Raw genomic sequence first — 22,637 nt, forward strand, 5'->3', positions numbered from 1 at the left:
GCAGTGTTTATCCTGACACAACACAGGAAGCACCTCCATGGTTAACAGAGGACAGAATTAAAATTAGACTTGAGAAACTTAACATTAATAAATCACCGGGACCAGATGGCTTGCATCCGAGGGTACTTAGGGATCTCAGTCAAGTGATTGCCAGACCGTTGTTCCTAATTTTTACAGATAGTCTACTGACTGGAATGGTACCATCTGATTGGAGAAAAGCACCAATATTTAAAAAGGACCCAAAATACATCCCTGGGAATTACAGACCAGTTAGCCTAACATCAATAGTATGTAAACTCTTGGAGGGGATGATAAGGGACTATATACAAGATTTTAGTAATAAGAACGGTATCATTAGCAGTAATCAGCATGGATTCATGAAGAATCGTTCTTGCCAAACCAATCTATTAACCTTCTATGAGGAGGTGAGTTGCCATCTAGATAAAGGAAGGCCTGTAGATGTGGTGTATCCGGATTTTGCAAAAGAATTTTACACAGTTCCCCATAAACGTTTACTGTACAAAATAAGGTCCGTTGGCATGGACCATAGGGTGAGTACATGGATTGAAAACTGGCTACAAGGGCGAGTTCAGAGGGTGGTGATAAATGGGGAGTACTCACAATGGTCAGGGGTGGGTAGTGGGGTTCCCCAGGGTTCTCTGCTGGGACCAATCCTATTTAATTTGTTCATAAACGATCTGGAGAATGGGATAAACAGTTCAATCTCTGTATTTGCAGACGATACTAAGCTAAGCAGGGCAATAACTTCTCCGCAGGATGTGGAAACCTTGCAAAAAGACCTGAACAATTTAATGGGGTGGGCGACTACATGGCAAATGAGGTTCAATGTAGAAAAATGTAAAATAATGCATTTGGGTGGCAAAAATATGAATGCAATCTATACACTGGGGGGAGAACCTCTGGGGGAATCTAGGATGGAAAAGGACCTGGGGGTCCTAGTAGATGATAGGCTCAGCAATGGCATGCAATGCCAAGCTGCTGCTAACAAAGCAAACAGAATATTGGCATGCATTAAAAAGGGGATCAACTCCAGAGATAAAACGATAATTCTCCCACTCTACAAGGCTCTGGTCCGGCCGCACCTGGAGTATGCTGTCCAGTTCTGGGCACCAGTCCTCAGGAAGGATGTACTGGAAATGGAGTGAGTACAAAGAAGGGCAACAAAGCTAATAAAGGGTCTGGAGGATCTTAGTTATGAGGAAAGGTTGGCGAGCACTGAACTTATTCTCTCTGGAGAAGAGACGCTTGAGAGGGGATATGATTTCAATATACAAATACCGTACTGGTGACCCCACAATAGGGATAAAACCTTTTCGCAGAAAATAGTTTAACAAGACTCGTGGCCACTCATTAAAATTAGAAGAAAAGAGGTTTAAGTTTAAACTACGTAGAAGGTTCTTTACTGTAAGAGCAGCAAGGATGTGGAATTCCCTTCCACAGGCGGTGGTCTCAGCGGGGAGCCTTGATAGCTTCAAGAAACTATTAGATAAGCACCTGAATGACCGCAACATACAGGGATATATAATGTAATACTGACACATAATCACACACATAGGTTGGACTTGATGGACTTGTGTCTTTTTTCAACCTCTCCTACTATGTAACTATGTAACTATGTAACTAGATAGTACACTATGCTTTGTTCCTAATTAATAGCACTGTGCTCATTCATTGAGCAGAATACAATCTCACCTCCCTAAAAAAAAAATATTAGTGGTATTAATGTACAATACAATATACAGAGTTCAGCATTCTGGGGAATCTACTGTAATGCAAAACTCCCAACTGTCCCTGATTTCGAGGGACTGTCCCCGATTGGAACAAATTCCTTTGTCCCTTCCTCCTCCTCATTTGTCCCTCATTTTGGTGTGATCTATATAGTTGTATATAAAATTCACTTTTCATCTTTAAAAAAGTTTCCCAGTGCTAAACCTTTCATCTAATTTCTGAAATTCTTCATTTGTAAATTTCAAAAGCCAGTATAAAGGAAATAATAGTGGTAAAAAAAAGCACTTGAGGGTTTAACTAATCATTTCTTTGGTATCATTTTCCTTTAAGGGGGCGTGGCATGGGGTGTGTCCTAAGCCTACATACTTTTGCTAATAGGTATCCCTCGTTTCCATGTCAAAAATTTGGGAGGTCTGCTAATGTATGGCACAGCATACAATCTGGTTTGTGGTCTGTTGTGGTGTATCATTAAAATAAGAAATGAAGAAACAGCCAGTGGAAAGAACATGGTACAGTGGCAGTCAGGGGTGAAGCAGGCAGGTGCAGTGGTGGTCTATGGAGAAGAGCATGGTACAGCGACATCTTGCGGAGAAGAGTGTGAGTGTAGTGACAGTCGGAGGGGAAGAGTGATTGTAATAGCAGTCAGAATAGAAGAGCAGCGCAGTACAATAGTACAATGGCCGGTGGAAAAGTGTATTTGTGTAGTGGCAGTCAGTGGAGAAGAGCCTGGTACAGTAGCAGACAGTCAAGAGGTTTACAGATGCAATGTCAACAATACAAGTCCACACTAAACAGCCTTGTGACTCTTGGATTCCAAGACACCGAGAGACACTGGATTCTCACATTAAAGGAACTAATAGATAAAAACAATGAGCAGACAGATGTATTTTTATTATTTTTTATTATTTATTTGTACATTTTAAATGTAATGTTAAATAAAAATACATGACTATCAATCATACAATCCAAGGCTCCATGCACACTAGTGTTTTTTTAAGCTCCTATAAGCTGTTATTAGCATGGTTTTTCTGCTCCTAATAGTATTCATGCACACTACTTTAGACTATTAGCGTTTTTTGAGTTTCAACGTCTAGGAGCAGAAAAAAAGAGCGTTTTTGCAGCAGAAACGCTCTTAAATGCTGCTAAACGCTCCTAAACGCTACTGATAGCTTTTTTTTTTCCTTTTACTGCAAAAACGCTGCTAAAATGCTAACTCTCCTAAACCGCTGCTAACACGCTACTACAAAAAGCTATTATCAGCATTTTTCATCCAGCATTTTTTCCAGCTTTTTTTAGCTTAAAAAATGCTGGTGTGCATGGAACCTAAATATCATTTGTAGAGGAATAAAAAACAGGACATTCTGTTTAAACGTTTTTGCTTCATTTATAAAATGTAAAGTCCTTTAATACTTAAGTGGAAAACAGTAAAAAAAGATACTTTTCTATTTTCCATGATTTCCTGAATTTTCAGAATGTTTCAGTGCTTCATTGAAGACATTTGTGGCATTGTATCCATTGTTTGGATGTGTTACTGCTAACTGCTGATTTTCTGTACTTTTTTAATGACAGCTGTCACATTCTGTTTTGGAAAATTGGCTTGAAGTTTTTCGTTTATCTATAAGAAAATAGACAATGTAACTACCAGTTCATTTTACAAAAGCATTTCAATACATTTAAATAAATAACCTATCATATCTTACCAGGTTAACGATTAAGATTTCACTATCTGAAGAGCTTGATTGGTAACTTAATGAAACAATAAAACTGATGGAATCTGCAATAAATAAGAAAAAAAAAAAAAACTCAGACAGGATTGGTGACATAAAGTTATTGTTTTTTCTGAGCAGTGGGATGCAGGACATTATAGGAATGTAATATGAGTGATTTAGATAACAAGATAATGAAAAATGTTAAATTATGTTAAAGTGATTCTAAAGTCAGAAGGTTTTTTTTTTACCTTAAAGTGATACTAAAGTCTCATTTTTTTTTTTTTTTTTGTTAAAAATAACAAACATGTTACACTTACCTCCTCTGTGCAGGGCTTTTGCACAGAGCAGCCCGGATCCTCCTCGGTTCCCTCATCAACACTCCTGGCCCCTCCTTTCTGTTGAGTGGCCCCACAGCAAGCAGCTTGCTATGGGGGCGCCTGAGCCACAGCTCCCTGTGTCCACTCAGACACAGTGTCCCATTTGGCTCACTGACTTTGCTTTACAGCAGTGGGAGCCAATGGCGCTGCACTGCTGTCCCAGCCATTGGGGAGGGAGAGTCCCGGGCAGCCGAGTCTCTTGTGAAACATTGCTGGACAGAGATGGGGCTCAGGTAAGTATTAGGGGGGCTGCTGCACACAGAAGGCTTTTTATCTCAATGGATAGAATGCATTAAGATAAAAAACCTTCTGCCTTTACAACCACTTAAATGCATTCCCCATTGGTTCAAACAAAGCAGCGGAAGCCATTGCTGTCAATTAAAGCCAGTAAGGAGGGCACAGGGCGTGAGGCTGAGACATGGTCTGTGTGTCTTATGCAGTTTTCCTATGGGAGGCACACAGTCGTGGGGGGAGGAGCCTGGAGCACCAGTGCAGGACCTGACAAGAGTAAGATCAGGGCTGCTCTGTGCAAAACCATTGCACGGAGCAGGTAAGTATGACATGTTTGTTATTTTTTAAAAATCAAAAAAGGGACCTTTATAATCTCTGTAAAATATTAGTATGTAAGAGCTAACTAAATCTATAAATACTAATATTTTAAAAAATAGTGGGTGTGTATTGCTCAAAATTTTTGAGCAGTGCAGGAAATTTGGGTATAACTTGTCAAAATCTGGTTGTGTCCAAGATATGAATGACTAAGCAGGAGAAATGCTAGTATCAAACAGGTCTAATGAGGACAGGCAAATCTGAAGAGAGATCTGCCCATGAATGATACTCCTTATTCCTGTTGACAATAGTCAAGGCCAGTCTGTTGCCAAGGAGGAATAAGGGTGGCAATTGCTAGGGGGCAGTATAAATTCTCATTTGCCTAATCCCTTCATAACCTAGCTATCCAGGCCAAATGAAGCAGTGCCTGTTAACTTGACAATAGCTCTATTGTGGTGATACTGAGGTCTGAAGGACACCAAAACTGAGTGGTGAATGGGGTGTTGTCCTGAGCGTTTGCAGCTCTGCAACATTATATACTATTCAAAGTTAAAGGATTTCATTCACCTAAAGCCCCTTTCATACTAGTGGTCCGATCAAGTCTGCCTGTCCGTTTTTCAGGTGGACCAGATCAGACCCTCCATTCTCCTCTATTGGGCTGCAGGCATAAATGGATTTTGGTCCGTTTACACCGGCTTATATCCAATCCAGTCCTTTCCACTAAAAAGAGACGGGTGGAGATTCAATCCCCTTTATCTGGGTGGATCAGATCAGGTGGCAGATGGGTGTAAATGAACAGGCGGTATGCCCGCTCAGCATGGATCAGGGGACAGATCCCCCTCTGAGCAAGCAGACTCCTGGCGTAATCCACTCCGTGTGAAAGGGGCCTATCAGGCCTTTAAATTCCAGTATAACCATCAAAGTAATCCACCAATCACTAAACTGCAAAGGGATTTTTTAAAACTGGCAGCAATGTAAACCATTATTATCAATACTTCAAATATTGTAAAACCTCTTAAGGGTCAAATAGCCATCATAACTATCATCAAAAGCAGTGTCTGGAAAAACAGTGTTTTAATGAGCCTATCATAAAATCTGTTAGCAGAACAAAAACAGGATCCAATGCGGTTCAGAACTAATTTAGCCTGCAGTTGAGAGAATAAACATCCAAAGTCTGTCTGTATGTCACTGTAGTAAAGCCATTTAGCAGTTTTGTATTTGAGGACTTGCAGAATCTGACCTAGAATTTGTCTATTCAGTTCCCAACATCCACACATAAATTCATAACCTCTGATATGATTAAATTATGTTAATGTTGATCATACTCAAAAAGTATACAGGGATGACGAGACTAAATACGACTATACTGTATTGTGAGGTACACGGGCAAAGAAGACACATTATCACTTTTTAGGGAGCCAAAAACAGATACAGCAAGTTTAGTCTTGTTCAGATCATTAGACCTTTATGCATAATAAACTACGAGCTGCTTTATTGTAGCGTGAGCATTGAGAAATATCGATATAGTAAAAATACTGCATCTAAAGGAGGGTCTGCTGACTACCTGGAACACATCCACACTCCTTAGCCCCACCTCAGAACCTCTGATTTAACATATAATTTCTTATGTAACAGCCCTCCTCAACGACCATAAAAAGCAGGTGGAGCTAGAGCTTGGCAGCTTTCCATTTTCCATCAAACTATGCATATAGGAAAAAGTTATTCTGAGGACCAGTGATCGGACTTACGCTAAAGTGATTCAACCACAGACCAGCCAAGAACCCTGTTAAATACTTTTCATCCCTATTCACTTTTTTTTACCGTTGCTAGTATTTTTTTTGTTTGCACCATTTAATCTTTTTTCTTCTATTAAGCAATATTTTAAAATTTGTTAAGCCTTATCTTTAATGCATTAACCAGAACCTAAAGAATTCCTGTCTCTGTGGAAAATGCTACTATATTTTCAACCTGTTATATCCCTGTCTGGCATGACAGCATGTATTACAAATGTTTCTTAAAAGTCAGAATTGTTCTAGCAAGTACTATAAACAGTGCATGATTCTGTTTAAGGCTAAGCTCACACTGGCATTAAAAGCAGGTGTTTGAGAGGCATTAATCCTTTCATGCCTAAGCCTATTTCTGACATTTGTTGCTTACAAGGTAAAATCTGTATTTTCTGCTAGAAAATTACTTAGAACACCCAAACATTATATATATATTTTAGCAGAGACACTAGAAAATAAAATGGAGATTGTTGCAATATTTTATGTCTCACGATATTTGCGCAGTGGTCTTTCAAACCCAATTTTTTGGGAAAAAAATACACTTTCATGAAGTAAAAGAAAAACTAAACAGTAAATTTAGCCCAATTTTTTTTCTCTTATTTTTTTTTTTTTTACATTGTCCCTTTAAAAAAAAAAAATTCTGATCACTTTTATTGCTGTCACTAGGAATGTAAACATCCGTTGTGACAGTAATAGGCAGTGACAGGTACTCTTTATGGAGGGATCGGGGGTCTAAAAGTCCCCAAATCCCTCCTTTGCACTTAAAAGTAGGCATCACCCTGGTATAACCCCTTCAAGCCGAGGCCGCATATGTGCGTACGGTCGGCGACAAGGGGTTAAAAATGCCCCTCAAATGCCTATGCAAATGATACAATGGACAGCACACACTGCTGTTCACATTATCAAAACATGAAGTGTTAGCCTCACATCGCTTCAAAATTGAAGCTTCATGTCACTTCAGGAGGCGTTTGAAGCCTTTCAATGCCTCCCATTCAAGTCTATGGTAACGATTTGCAAACGCTCTAGCATACAGTTGTGGTGCGGTTGCGGAACGTTAAGATTAGTTTATTTCATGTAATGGAATTGGAGTTTGTGGAGCAGTTTTAACGTGCCTTAATGCTCATCAAACACTTCACATTGCCATAGGGCAATTAGGGAGCATTTTTAATTCATCATTAACGCTTGTAAAACGCCAGTCTAATGCCCATACTTAAGCTCATTAACGCAAGTCTGACACCCATACTAACGCTATAGGAGCGTTTGTTAAGTGTTGGAAATTTAGTCAAGTGTGAACAAGCACTAAAAAACATGTGACTGAACTATTTTGGGTATACAGAGTTAACTGTGGAATTTACCAACCTCAGTGTTGGAGGAGGGGTTTTCTTAGTTAAACACACCCTCATGACTGAGCTAAGGGCATATGGATTCCAGGAAGAAAATGCTACATGAATCATCTGCCCTCACTCAAGATGGTCACCACCAGAAATGCTAGGGTTGTATTTCAAAGTGGTTTCTCAGCAAAATAAATGATAAAGACATGGGTGGATGGGCGAGTTTGCTTTGAATATTAATAAATTAATTAAACAATGTTTTTGGTTTGTGGTGCCCAGATGCAGTGTACTTCCACTTTAACAAAAGTATATGGTAAATCTTGTACTTACTTGTTCGAGCAATCGTTGATACATTGTTTCCCTGTAATCTGGAGTTATCAGTGAGAGCAAAGACCAGGAATGTGTAAGTATTTCCAGGTTGTAAGTTGCTAATAGTGACGTTCATTGTTGTAATGTTTGATTGGAATGTTGAATTCTCCTTGATCAGGATCATATATGAACTGACATTTCCATCGGGTTTCTCCCAGCTCAGAGATATTGAATCTGTGGTGATTTTCAGTGGAATCAAGTTCTTGACTGTTCCAGGCTCTGTGAAGAACAGAACAATAAATCTGTGGTCATTTTGCCATTTTTTACATTTTGTTTGAAAAAGCAGTGTTTTTTTTTTTTTTATAGAATCTTGATTTCCCATATTATGTGTATCAAGTTTACTGGTTTTTAGGCCCTCTCACATGGCAAACCTCCATTCCATGTCAGAGGGGAATCTGTAAACAGATCCCCCTGCTGAGTTGGATTATATCTGAAATCCATGTCCATTCCAATTTTCCCTCTGTGGAGGAAAAATGAACCTATGCAACCTCTATGGGAGGATGGATGTGCATTTGTTTGCATTAGTGTTCATCTGATCCATCCTATTTGGGTCTGCAAAACCAAAATAGGGAGGCAAACCTTTTTTAGGGTTGTTTTTGCAGACCTGAACAGACTTGGATGTGAACATCCATCTACACACACCTACCCACATAGACACATTCTCCCTGGGATCCCACAATGTACTCCCACTGTGTCCGCTGGCCGGATCTTCCGCCCAATTCTCTGTGTGTTCCGGCTTCCCTTCCCTGCGACTGTCGCGACGCAAGGGGGTGGAACCGGTGGCAAATTCAAAATGTATAAATCACAACACACACAATACATTGTAATCTTATTGGATTACTGTATTAAATAATTTGACCTCAGTTTGCCCCCAAGTGCTTTTTCCAGTGCCCTTGCCTGCCGCTTTACTGTACTTTCTGCCTGGAAACTGGAGAATAGGGATGAGCCGAACACCCCCCCCCCCGGTTCGGTTCGCACCAGAACCTGCGAACGGATCAAAAGTTCGCGCGAACTTTAGAACCCCAATAAAGTCTATGGGACTCGAACGTTCAAAATCAAAAGTGCTAATTTTAAAGGCTAATATGCATGGTATTGTCCTAAAAAGGGTTTGGGGACTCGGGTCCTGCCCCAGGAGACATGTATCAATGCAAAAAAAGTTTTAAAGATGGCTGTTTTTTTGGGAGCAGTGATTTTAATGATGCTTAACCGCTTCAGATCGCACTATTGCCAAATGACAGCAACAGCGTGGACCTACATTGCCGAGACGACGTTTATTGACGTCGTCCCGTGCAAGAGTGGCCTGCGCGCCCCCCGCAGGGCGCGCGCAGCATGCTCGGTGATCAGCGAGTCTATGAGACTCGCCTGATCACAGATCAGAGTAAGGGGTCGATCCCGACCCCTTACCACATGATCAGCTGTCAGCCAATGATGTAAACAGAGCTGGTAATCGGCTATTTTTTCTCCTCGCGCTGACAGCGTGAGGAGGAGAAAAAAAGCCGGTCACCGGTGCCCGTGAGAGGGACATCAGTCCCAATCATGTTGCAATAGGCAGCAGTGCTGCCTACCAGTGCCCACCAGCTTCACCCATCAGTGCCCACAGTGCCATCCATCAGTGCCCACAGTGCCACCCATCAACACCCACAGTGCCACCCATCAGCACCCACATCAGTGCCACAACAACAGTGCTGCACATCAGTGCCACCTATCAGTGCCCATCAGTGTCACCTACCAGTGCCCATAAGTGCCCATCAGTGCCGCCCATCACTGCCCATCAGTGCCCCCCATCAGTGCCCCCCATCAGTGGTACCTATCAGTGCCCATCAGTGCCACCTATCCGTGCCACCCATCCGTGCCACCCATCAGTACCACCCATCAGCGCCCATCAGTGGCCATCAGTGCTGCCTTATCTGTGCCCATCAGTACTGCCTTATCTGTCCCCATCAGTGCTGCCTTAACTGTGCCTATCAGTGCCACCTTAACTGTGCCTATCAGTGCCGCCTTAACTGTGCCTATCAGTGCCGCATTAACTGTGCCTATCCGTGCCCATCAATGCAGCCTATCAGTGCCCACTAGTGCCGCCTCATCAGCACATATCAATGAAGGAGAAAAATTACCTGTTTGCAAAATTTTATAACAAACTATGAAACATGATTTATTTTTTTTTCAAAATTTTCCATCTTTTTTTGTTTGTTTAGCAAAAAATAAACATCCCAGCTGTGGTTAAATACCACCAAAAGAAAGCTCTATTTGTGGGAAAAAAATGATAAAAATTTCATTTGGGTACAGTGTTGTATGACCGCACAATTGTCATTCAAAGTGCGACAGCGCTGAAAGCTGAAAATTGGTCTGGGCAGGAGGGGGGTTTAAGTGCCCAGTAAGCAAGTGGTTAAAGTGAAAAAATAACAGTGAAATATTCCTTTAAATATCGTACCTAGGGGGTGTCTATAGTATGCCTGTAAAGTGGCACGTGTTTCCCAAGCTTAGAACAGTTCCTGCACAAAATGACATTTTTAAAGGAATAAAAGTCATTTAAAACTGCTTGCGGCTTTAATGTAATGTCGGGTCCCGGCAATACAGATGAAAATCAGTGAGACAAACCGCATGGGTACCCCCCCAGTCCATTACCAGGCCCTTTGGGTCTTGTATGGATATTAAGGGGAACCCCGCACCCAAATTAAAAAAAGGAAAGGTGTGGGGCCCCCAGGACCTATATACTCTGAACAGCAGTAGGTTTGTTGTCAAGTAGAATCTGTTTGTAATTTTGAACTGGTACATTTTTAAAATGCAGCTCCAGCCAAAAAATCTATTTTTAAGCTTTTTGGAAAACATGGGGAAGGGTTATCACCCCTGTAACATTTGTTTTGCTGTCTGTGCACCTCTTCAGAAGATGTCACCTCACTTTCTGTCCCAATGACAAATGTTTTTTTTTAAATGTGGGGTTTTTAGTGAAACAAAGGATTGGTGATAAAGCATCAGTGAAGAGGAGACACACTTTTCCCATTTTAACTCTTACAGGAGAGAATTTCCCTTCCTAGGGGTAGATTTCATCTCACTTCCTGTTGTCACCTTCCGTTTGCAAGTAGGAGTCGTTTGTAAATTGGATGTTAGCCTGCCCTATATACTCTGCAGAAATTGGGGCCTTAAGTGTTGGTGTTGCCACAACACTGTAAGCCCTCACAGTTACTCTTGGTGGGCGCAGGAACAGGCCCTGCTGTGAAATTTTAGATCAACAATTGTAATTACATGCCATTGTTGAACAGGGGCAGAAAAATTGGGCCTTTGGTGGTGGTGCTGGTGCTACAACACTGTAAGTCCTCACAGTTACTATTGGTTGGGCGCAGGAATGGGCCCTGCTGTTAAATGTTAGATCAAGAATTGTAATTACACGTCCCTATTGAACAGGGGCAGAAAAATTGGGCCTTTGGTGGTGGTGGTGGTGTTGCCACAACACTGTAAGCCCTCACAGTTACTCTTGGTGGGCGCAGGAATAGGCCCTGCTGTGAAATATTAGATCAAGAATTGTAATCACATGTCCCTGTTAAACAGGGGCTGAAAAATTGGGCCTTGGGCACTGGTGCTGGTGTCACAAAACTGCAACTCCTCACAGATACTGTAGTTGGAGCGCAGGAATGAGCCCTGCTGCAAAGTATTGCATTAAACATTGTAATTACACGCCCCTGTTAAACAGGGGCTGAAAAATTGGGCCTTGGCCACTGGTGGCGGTGCCCAGAACCAAAAATGTTCGTACAAGCTATCAGCATGAAAATTGAGGATTGTGGCTCAGCATAACAAGATAGTCACTCAGCAGCAGCATAGTCTTGAAGGGATCGCACATTAAAAAAAAAATCAATTGGTTACATCAGCATCAGGTGTTTGGTAGCTAGTGATCCAAGACTGATTCATTTTTATGAAGGTCAGACGATCGACCAATTTTGTGGACAGGCGCACCCTGTGTTCGGTTACAAAGCCTCCAGCAGCACTGACCATGCGTTCCGAAAGAACGCTGGATGCAGGACAGGCCAGTAGCTCATTTGCAAATTGTGCAAGCTCTGGTCAGTGATCCATCCTCAAGACCCAGTAACCCAGAGGATTGTCGGTGGGAAAGGTGTCCAAGTATGATCTTGTCCCTAGGTAATCCTGCACCATATGAATCAGACGCTGGCGATGGTTGCTGCAACCGATCAGACCTTGGGGCTGCGGACTAAAAAATTGTCTGAATGCATCGGTCAGATGGCCACCTTCTCCACCGCTCCTTCTGTGACTGACCGAAGCCTCAGCAACACGTTGTCCAGGAGGACCAGGAAATTGTAACCTCCCAGGCTCTGGAAACGCGTTGCACAAACTTTTCTGCAAGGCCTCCCGAAGATGTTTTATCCTCTGCTCCCTCTGCGACGGCAAGATAAGGTCCGCAACCTTACCCTTGTAACGTGGATCAAGGAGGGTTGCCAGCCAGTAATCATCCCTCCCCTTGATACCATGAATACGAGGATCCTTCCGCAGGCTTTTAAGGATCGAGGGAGGCCATGCAGCGAAGGTTTGCTGAGGAATTCGGTCCAGAGTCCTCTGGGTCACTAAGGACGACATGATCTGCAGCCACCTCCTCCCAGCCACGTACAAGTCCATGGGTTTCTTCGGACTGTAAATGATCCCTTGAAGACTTCTGCCGATGCTGAGTGCCAGGCTCCACCTCCATGCTGACACAATCCTCCTCCTTCTCCTCGTCCTCTTCCTGTGTGATCTGCGGGCACACAGGAAGACTGTCTGGATAAAGGGGGCCTTGAGAGGTAAGGAAGTCCTCCTCTTCCTCCCTCTGTTCTGCCTCAAGTGCCCTGTCCATTATTCCACACAGCGTGTGCTCCAACAGGTGGACAAGAGGGACAGTGTCACTGATGCATGCACTGTCACTGCTCACCATCCTCGTGGCCTCCTTAAATGGTGACAGGACAGTGATGCATCCCTGATCATAGCCCACTATGACCCTGTCCTGGTGCCATAGTCGCATAGGTACTCATTGATGGCCCTCTGCTGCGTGTACAGCTGCTGAAGCATGGCCAACATTGAGTTCCACCTGGTGGGCATGTCACAGATTAGGCGGTTCTTGGTCAGGTTAAATTCCTTTTGGAGGTCAGCCAGCCGAGCACTGGCATTATATGACCTGTGGAAATGCATACAGACTTTCCTGGCCTGCCTCAGGACATCCTGTAAGCCTGGGTACCTGCCCAAGAACTGCTGCACCACCAAGCTAAGGACGTGTGCCAAACAGGGCACATGGGTCAGTTGTCCCTGTCGGAGGGCAGAGAGGAGGTTGGTGCCATTGTCGCAAACCACCATACCTGGCTTAAGCTGGCGTGGCATCAACCACCTCTGAACCTGCCCCTGCAGAGCTGGCAGAATCTCTGCCCCAGTGTGGCTCCTGTCCCCCAAGCACAGCAGCTCAAGTACCGTGTGGCATCTTTTTGCCTGCGTAGCCCCTTGAACTCCAACGGAGCATCGCTGGTTCCGAGGACAAATCAGCACAGGTAGAGGCCATGGAGGAAGAAGAAGAGGAGGGGGTGGAGGAGAGAGGTGTTGCAGAATCACCACTAGTAGAATTTTGGAGGTGTGGTTGCGGAACAACCTCCAACACTTCTGCACCCTGTCCTGCATCCTTCCCAGCTGCCAGAAGAGTCGCCCAGTGCACGGTGAAACATAGGTAATGTCCCTGTCCATGCCTGCTGGACCATGAGTCAGCGGTAATATGCACCTTACCACTGACCGCCCTGTCCAGCGAGGCCAAGACATTGCCTTCCACATGCAGGTAGAGAGCCGAAATCGCCTTCCGTGAGAAAAAGTGGCGTTTGGGAACCTGCCACTAAGGAGCCGCACATTCCACAAACTCACGAAAGGGGGCAGAGTCTACCAACTGAAAACGCAGCAGTTGAAATGCTAGCAATTTAGCCAAGCTAGCATTCAACCGCTTGGCATGTGGATGGCTGGGAGCAAACTTCTTTCGGCAGTGCAACAGCTGGGGCAGGGAAATTTGCCTGGTACAATTTGACGTCGGTGTGCCAATAGCAGATTGCCCGCAAGTACTTGGCTGTGACACACCTAATTTTACACCTTCATTCCTCTCAGTGCAGGTTTCAGAGAGGATTGAAGGTATAGTGGGTTGGAGATCCCAGCTGATGAGGAGCAAGGAGAGGTCCGCTTTGTTCTTTGGTGTGGGTCTTTTAGGTATGCTTGCCAATGAACTGCATGGCAGGTCGACATATGTCTGGTCAAGCATGTGGTGCCCAAGCAGGTGATGTTTTGGCCACGTGAGATATGCTTGAGACATATGTTGCAAATAGCAGCGGTGGGATATGATGCACTCGTATCAAAAAAGGCCCACACCAAAGAACTTTTGGAATAACGCACAGAGACAGCAGCACCCTGAACATGCGGAGCTCTGCGGTGTGATGCAGTCGGTGTGCTGCCCTTAAGCTGACCCCTGGAGGGCATCCTGCCTCGTTGGAGATGTGCCTCCTCCTCCTCTCTCCTATAAGGCACCCACGTGGAGTCAGTGACCTCATAATCCCCTCCCTCCTCATCACTGGAAAGCTGGCAGTATGCTGCAGCAGAGGGAACATGACTGCCAGATTGCTGTCCTTCTTGGGCACTCCCCCTCTCTGGGCTCACGTTACTGCCTTCCTCTAGCTGGGTACCATCATCGGAGCCTACAAAGAGCTGGGCATCCTCCTCGAGCATGTACCCAACACTGTGGTCAAACAGATCGGGGAACTCCTCAGGAGGACATGGTGGGGCTAGGGAAGGAGTGATTGATGCCATTGAGCCGAGGGAAGAGGCCACATTGGCAGCTGCTTTGCCAGACAAAGTACCCTGAGCCTGGGTGAGAGAGAATGAGGAGGATGAGGACGGCTTGGTCATCCACTCTACCAAGTCTTCCGCATGTTGAGGCTCAACACGACCAGCTGCCGAAAAAAAGGACAAGCGTGTCCCACGGCCACGTGCTGATGAGGATGCACCGTGTCCCTGACCAGCACTGTTGCCTCTAGACACAGAGCCTGCTTGCCCTATTTTATTGGCTTGTGACTGTCTGCCTCTCCTTGTTGGCCTTCCAGACATACTAATGGCCTGCAATGAGATGTAGCTGCAAAAAGCTGGGATGTATATATAAACTGCTACTGCAGCTAGCAGAATCAACTGCCTGCCTGTAGTATTATTAGTATGAGAAAACCAGGTAGCATTAGGTGCACACTGTGCAGAGGATGCAGTACACTAACTGTAAATACTGCAGCTGCCTGTCTGTGGTACTAATAGGATCAGAAGAACACCACCAATTTTCTTCAGGTAGCTTTAGGTGCACACTGTGCAGAGGACACAGTACACTAACTGTAAATACTGTAGCTGCCTGCCTGTGGTATTAATAGGATCAGAACAACAGCAATTGTCTTCAGGTAGCTTTAGGTGCACACTGTGCAGAGGACACAGTACACTAACTGTAAATACTGCAGCTGCCTGCCTGTGGTATTAATAAGATCAGAAGAATACCACCAATTTTCTTCAGGTAGCTTTAGGTGCACACTGTGCAGAGGACGCAGTACAATAACTGTAAATACTGCAGCTGACTGCCTGTGGTACTAATAGGATCAGAAGAACAAAACCAATTTTCTTCAGGTAGCTTTAGGTGCACACTGTGCAGAGGACACAGTACACTAACTGTAATTACTGTAGCTGCCTGCCTGTGGTATTAATAGGATCAGAACAACAGCAATTGTCTTCAGGTAGCTTTAGGTGCACACTGTGCATAGGACGCACTACACTAACGGTAAATACTGCAGCTGCCTGCCTGCGGTATTAATAGGATCAGAACAACAGCAATTGCAATTGTTGGAAGCGGGTACATGAAATTAGAACAAGCACTGACATTTGTCGTGTGGAGGAGGAGCAAAGTTCTAAAGAGTTCCATGGGCACTTCTTATAAACTTGCCAGACTATATGAACTTTTTAAGGTAGCTTAACCGAAACATGTGATACATAAATACAAAAATGTGTTTTTAGTAATATTTACAACAGTTATAAGCTGTAAATTTTCTTTTTTTTCATTTGAGAGAGAATCTTTGCTTATTATAATCTTCTTCTCCTTGCCATACAAAACATATTGCATTTGGCCATAAATATATTAAAAAAGTAAAAAGCTGTGAGGCATTACAAAATGCAAGTAGAACCTCTAATTTTTCCATTGTTATTGTCTGTTGGGGAGATCTATACTTCCCATCCTGTCCCAGTGACACAGCAGGAAGTAAGAGGAAATCTTTCAATACCTAACAGAAGATCTAACCCCTTTTCAATTTGTGAAATGTTAAAATAGGTAAAAAAAAATTAGGTTAGGGTTCATATGGGATTAAATGCATCATCAGTTAAATACTAAATACAGTACTACATATATATTGGTCTTAATGCCTAAAGGATATTAGTATAAAACAAGCTGTCCCCAGTGCATTAAGCCTGTCCTTAAAATTATAAGCCTAACTTTACAAATAGATCCAACTTATTTGGTAAATATCCATCCTTAGGGACAGGGCAAAGAGAAGCAAATTAGAAAAATGAAGGATGCATATGGAAATATGTTATAGCTAGACAACAGGCTCAATTCGCAAAGCTTTGACACAAGAATTTAGCTTTCTAATTTAACCACATGGGTGACATTTTCACATCTTATTGGACTTAGCTAGAAATATCTGTCACTATTTTACAACTATGTATACTTATCCTGGTGTTTTAGCTTTGTGAATTCAGTCTAATGATATTAAACTGATTTTAGCTTCAAAGATTAATATCTGCTTGTGATTGACAGTAAGCAGTTCTATAGCCAATAGCAGGCTGTTTGTCCATGGAATTTGCCTACTGCCTGCCCCCAATCACAGGGAGACAGATGACCTGATGGGGAATTAGTATCTCTGAATCCCTTTCAGGCTCCTAACTACAAAACTCTTCAGCCATTGAGCTGTCTGTGTGGCAACTGTAGTGGTGGGGAGGGAGCTTAGCTGCACCGAGGATGGAGGGTATCTACCTGCTGGAAACAGTTACATGAAATTAGAACAAGCACTGACATTTGTCGTGTGGAGGAGGAGCAAAGTTCTAAAGAGTTCCATGGGCACTTCTTATAAACTTGCCAGACTATATGAACTTTTTAAGGTAGCTTAACCGAAACATGTGATACATAAATACAAAAATGTGTTTTTAATAATATTTATAACAGTTATAAGCTGTAAATTGTCATTTTTTATATTTGAGAGAGAATCTTTGCTTATTATAATCTTCTTCTCCTAGCCATACAAAACATATTGCATTTGGCCATACAGTGTGGATCAAAAGTTTGGGCACCCTAGGTAAAAATGTGTATTAATATGCATAACAAAGCCAAGGAAAGATGGAAAAATCTCCAAATGGCATCAAATTACAGATTACACATTCTTATAATATGTCAAAAAAGTTAGATTTTATTTCCATCATTTACACTTTCAAAATTACAGAAAACAAAAAAATGGCATCTGCAAAAGTTTGGGCACCCTGCAGAGTTAATATCATGTACTGCCCCCTTTGGCAAGTATCACAGCTTGTAAACGCTTTTTGTAGCCAGCCAAGAGTCTTTCAATTCTTGTTTGAGGTATCTTTGCCCATTCTTCTTTACAAAAGTCTTCCAGTTCTTTGAGATATCTGGGCTGTCTGTCACGCACTGCTCTTTTAAGGTCTATCCATAGATTTTCAATAATGTTGAGGTCAGGAGATTGTGAAGGCCATGTCAAAACCTTCAGTTTACGCCTCTTGATGTAATCCCCCGTGGATTTTGAGGTGTGTTTAGGATCAATATCCATTTGTAGAAGCCATCCTCTCTTTAACTTCAGCTTTTTCACAGATGGCATCAAGTTACCATCCAAAATTTGCTGAAATTTTATTGAATCCATTTTTCCTTCTACTCGTGAAAAGTTCCCTGTTCCACTGGTTGCAATACAACCCCAAAGCATGATTGATCCACCCCCATGCTTAACAAATGGACAGAGGTTCTTTTCATTAAATTCTGTGCCCTTTCTTCTCCAAACGTACCTTTGCTCATTCAGGCCAAAAAGTTCTATTTTAACCTCATCGGTGCACAGAACTTGTTTCCAAAATGCCTCAGGCTTCTCTATATGTTCATTTGCAAAGTTCAAACGCTGATTTTTGTGGTGAGGACGTAGAAGAGGTTTTCTTCTGATGACTCTTCCATGAAGACCATATTTGTACAAGTATCTCTTTATAGTGGAATAGTGTACCACAACTCCAGTGTCTGCCAGATCTTTCTGGAGGGATCGTGCAGTCAAACGTGGGTTTTGAATTGCTTTTCTCACAATCTTGCGAGCTGTTCTGTCTGATATTTTTCTTGGTCTTCCAGATCTTGCTTTAACTTCCACTGTTCCTGATGACTGCCATTTCTTAATTACATTCCGAACAGAGGATATTGATATCTGAAAACGCTTTGCTATCTTCTTATAGCCTTCTCCAGCTTTGTGAGCGTCAACTATTTTCAGTTTCAGTTTTCTAGACAACTGCTTAGAAGAACCCATGGTGCTGGTTGTTGGGGCAAGGTCAGGTGAGTCTGGCCATTTAAAACCTTTGAGATTGACATCACCTGGTCTTCCCAGACGATGATTGAGAACAATCCATGACACTGGCAGGTCTCTGCTTTGCAAAGGGGGCAGTGCATGCAATAAATTCTGCAGGGTGCCCAAACTTTTGCAGACACCATTTTTTTGTTTTCTGTAATTTTTGAAAGTGTAAATCATGGAAATAAAATCTAACTTTTTTTGACATATATTACACATATGTGTAATCTGTAATTTGATGCCATTTGGAGATTTTTCCATCTTTCCTTGGCTTCGTTATGCACATTAATACACATTTTTACCTGGGGTGCCCAAACTTTCGATCCCCACTGTAAACATATTAAAAAAGTAAAAAGCTGTGAGGCATTACAAAATGCAAGTAGAACCTCTAATTTTTCCATTTTTATTGTCTGTTGGGGAGATCTATACTTCACATCCTGTCCCAGTGACACAGCAGGAAGTAAGAGGAAACCTTTCAATACCTAACAGAAGATCTACCCCCTTTTCAATTTGTCAAAAGTTAAAATAGGTACAAAAAATTACTATAGGGTTGATATGGGATTAAATTCATCATCATTTACATAAAAGACTCCATTCTTCTTTGCACTTCTTGGTGATGAGGGTTATGTGTGTGTTGAATGTTTTAGACTTGTTTTACACACATTATTTGTTAACCCAATGCAGTGTACATTGTGCTGGGAACCACATGAAAGCTGCAGCAAGCTGCACATTTTCTAACATGCCACACCTGCAACACCAACTAATAGCACATATGGGCCTATATCAAGACAACGTTCAGAATCTATGAATTTAATAAAACGCTAAATATCTCTGATCAATAGATTGAGTTGTCCATTCCCACAGACACTTACTTGTGTAGTTAACTGTCACAGAGCTGTCTCCTTTTATACTGTTTCCTCCAACAAGGGCAGAGACCAGAAAGGTGTAATAATTGCCAGGTATCAGATTCTGTATGGTATAAGATGTTGTGGAACTGGGCACAATTATACTGAAAGAAGAATTTTCCCGGATTTGGATCTGGTAGGAACTTGCATTTCCAGTAGGTTGTAGCCAGCTCAGAGATACAGACGTGGTGGTGATATTGAAATTTGCAAGGCTTTGTACTTTTTCAGGACCTACAAACAAAAAAGAATAGTTTGGTTTAAAATAATTCAGCTAAGTTAACCATTAATTTGAAAGATTGTACTAAATATAGTACTACATATATGTTGGTCTTAATGCCTAAAGGATATTAGTATAAAACAAGCTGTCCCCAGTGTATTAAGCCTGTCCTTAAAATTATAAGCCTAACTTTACAAATAGATCCAACTTATTTGGTAAATATCCATCCTTAGGGACAGGGCAAACAGAAGCAAATTAGAAAAATGAAGGATGCATATGGAAATATGTTATAGCTAGACAGCAGGCTCAATTCACAAAGCTTTGACACAAGGATTTAGCTTTCTAATTTAGCCACATGGATGACATTTTGCCAGCCAGTAATCATCCCTCCCCTTGATACCATGAATACGAGGATACTTCCGCAGGATTTTAAGGATCGGGGAGGCCATGCAGCGAAGGTTTGCTGAGGCATTCAGTCCAGAGTCCTCTGGGTCACTAAGGACGACATGATCTGCAGCCACCTCCTCCCAGCCACGTACAAGTCCATGAGTTTCTTCGGACTGTAAATGATCCCTTGAAGACTTCTGCTGATGCTGAGTGCCAGGCTCCACCTCCATGCTGACACAATCCTCCTCCTTCTCCTCCTCCTCGTCCTCTTCCTGTGTGATCTGCGGGCACACAGGAAGACTGTCTGGATAAAGGGGGCCTTGAGAGGTAAGGAAGTCCTCCTCTTCCTCCCTCTGTTCTGCCTCAAGTGCCCTGTCCATTATTCCACACAGCGTGTGCTCCAACAGGTGGACAAGAGGGACAGTGTCACTGATGCATGCACTATCACTGCTCACCATCCTCGTGGCCTCCTTAAATGGTGACAGGACAGTGATGCATCCCTGATCATAGCCCACTATGACCCTGTCCTGGTGCCATAGTCGCATAGGTACTCATTGATGGCCCTCTGCTGCGTGTACAGCTGCTGAAGCATGGCCAACATTGAGTTCCACCTGGTGGGCATGTCACAGATTAGGCGGTTCTTGGTCAGGTTAAATTCCTTTTGGAGGTCATCCAGCCGAGCACTGGCATTATATGACCTGTGGAAATGCATACAGACTTTCCTGGCCTGCCTCAGGACATCCTGTAAGCCTGGGTACCTGCCCAAGAACTGCTGCACCACCAAGCTAAGGACGTGTGCCAAACAGGGCACATGGGTCAGTTGTCCCTGTCGGAGGGCAGAGAGGAGGTTGGTGCCATTGTCGCAAACCACCATACCTGGCTTAAGCTGGCGTGGCATCAACCACCTCTGAACCTGCCCTTGCAGAGCTGACAGAATTTCTGCCCCAGTGTGGCTCCTGTCCCCCAAGCACAGCAGCTCAAGTACCGTGTGGCATCTTTTTGCCTGCGTAGCCCCTTGAACTCCAACGGAGCATCGCTGGTTCCGAGAACAAATCAGCACAGGTAGAGGCCATGGAGGAAGAAGAAGAGGAGGGGGTGGAGGAGAGAGGTGTTGCAGAATCACCACTAGTAGAATTTTGGAGGTGTGGTTGCGGAACAACCTCCAACACTACTGCACCCTGTCCTGCATCCTTCCCAGCTGCCAGAAGAGTCACCCAGTGCACGGTGAAACATAGGTAATGTCCCTGTCCATGCCTGCTGGACCATGAGTCAGCGGTAATATGCACCTTACCACTGACCGCCCTGTCCAGCGAGGCCAAGACATTGCCTTCCACATGCAGGTAGAGAGCCGAAATCGCCTTCCGTGAGAAAAAGTGGCGTTCGGGAACCTGCCACTAAGGAGCCGCACATTCCACAAACTCACGAAAGGGGGCAGAGTCTACCAACTGAAAACGCAGCAGTTGAAATGCTAGCAATTTAGCCAAGCTAGCATTCAACCGCTTGGCATGTGGATGGCTGGGAGCAAACTTCTTTCGGCAGTGCAACAGCTGGGGCAGGGAAATTTGCCTGGTACAATTTGACGTCGGTGTGCCAATAGCAGATTGCCCGCAAGTACTTGGCTGTGACACACCTAATTTTACACCTTCATTCCTCTCAGTGCAGGTTTCAGAGAGGATTGAAGGTATAGTGGGTTGGAGATCCCAGCTGATGAGGAGCAAGGAGAGGTCCGCTTTGTTCTTTGGTGTGGGTCTTTTAGGTACGCTTGCCAATGAACTGCATGGCAGGTCGACATATGTCTGGTCAAGCATGTGGTGCCCAAGCGGGTGATGTTTTGGCCACGTGAGATATGCTTGAGACATATGTTGCAAATATCAAAAAAGGCCCACACCAAAGAACTTTTGGAATAACGCACAGAGACAGCAGCACCCTGAACATGCAGTGCTCTGCGGTGTGATGCAGTCGGTGTGCTGCCCTTAAGCTGACTCCTGGAGGGCATCCTGCCTCGTTGGAGATGTGCCTCCTCCTCCTCTCTCCTATAAGGCACCCACGTGGAGTCAGTGACCTCATAATCCCCTCCCTCCTCATCACTGGAAAGCTGGCAGTATGCTGCAGCAGAGGGAACATGACTGCCAGATTGCTGTCCTTCTTGGGCACTCCCCCTCTCTGGGCTCACGTTACTGCCTTCCTCTAGCTGGGTACCATCATCGGAGCCTACAAAGAGCTGGGCATCCTCCTCGAGCATGTACCCAACACTGTGGTCAAACAGATCGGGGAACTCCTCAGGAGGACATGGTGGGGCTAGGGAAGGAGTGATTGATGCCATTGAGCCGAGGGAAGAGGCCACATTGGCAGCTGCTTTGCCAGACAAAGTACCCTGAGCCTGGGTGAGAGAGAATGAGGAGGATGAGGACGGCTTGGTCATCCACTCTACCAAGTCTTCCGCATGTTGAGGCTCAACACGACCAGCTGCCGAAAAAAAGGACAAGCGTGTCCCACGGCCACGTGCTGATGAGGATGCACCGTGTCCATGACCAGCACTGTTGCCTCTAGACACAGAGCCTGCTTGCCCTATTTTATTGGCTTGTGACTGTCTGCCTCTCCTTGTTGGCCTTCCAGACATACTAATGGCCTGCAATGAGAT

The 22,637-nt window shown here is 43.8% G+C and overlaps 1 protein-coding gene across 1 annotated transcript in view; it reads right to left on the reverse strand.

Moving 5' to 3' along the window:
• Positions 1 to 2,633: 2,633 nt before the first annotated feature.
• LOC141141228 (tenascin-X-like) overlaps positions 2,634 to 22,637 on the reverse strand; it is a 167,616-nt gene continuing 147,612 nt past the window's right edge. The window contains exons 47-50 of the mRNA XM_073628914.1: positions 19,360 to 19,623; positions 7,827 to 8,084; positions 3,450 to 3,523; positions 2,634 to 3,364 (exon numbers count right to left, since the gene is read on the reverse strand). Coding sequence (XP_073485015.1) covers positions 3,284 to 3,364; positions 3,450 to 3,523; positions 7,827 to 8,084; positions 19,360 to 19,623 — 677 coding nt within the window. The 3' untranslated portion in view covers positions 2,634 to 3,283. The remainder of the gene's footprint in view (positions 3,365 to 3,449; positions 3,524 to 7,826; positions 8,085 to 19,359; positions 19,624 to 22,637) is intronic.

The sequence above is a fragment of the Aquarana catesbeiana genome, linkage group LG04, assembly GCF_042186555.1.
Source record: "Aquarana catesbeiana isolate 2022-GZ linkage group LG04, ASM4218655v1, whole genome shotgun sequence".
NCBI lineage: Eukaryota > Metazoa > Chordata > Amphibia > Anura > Ranidae > Aquarana > Aquarana catesbeiana.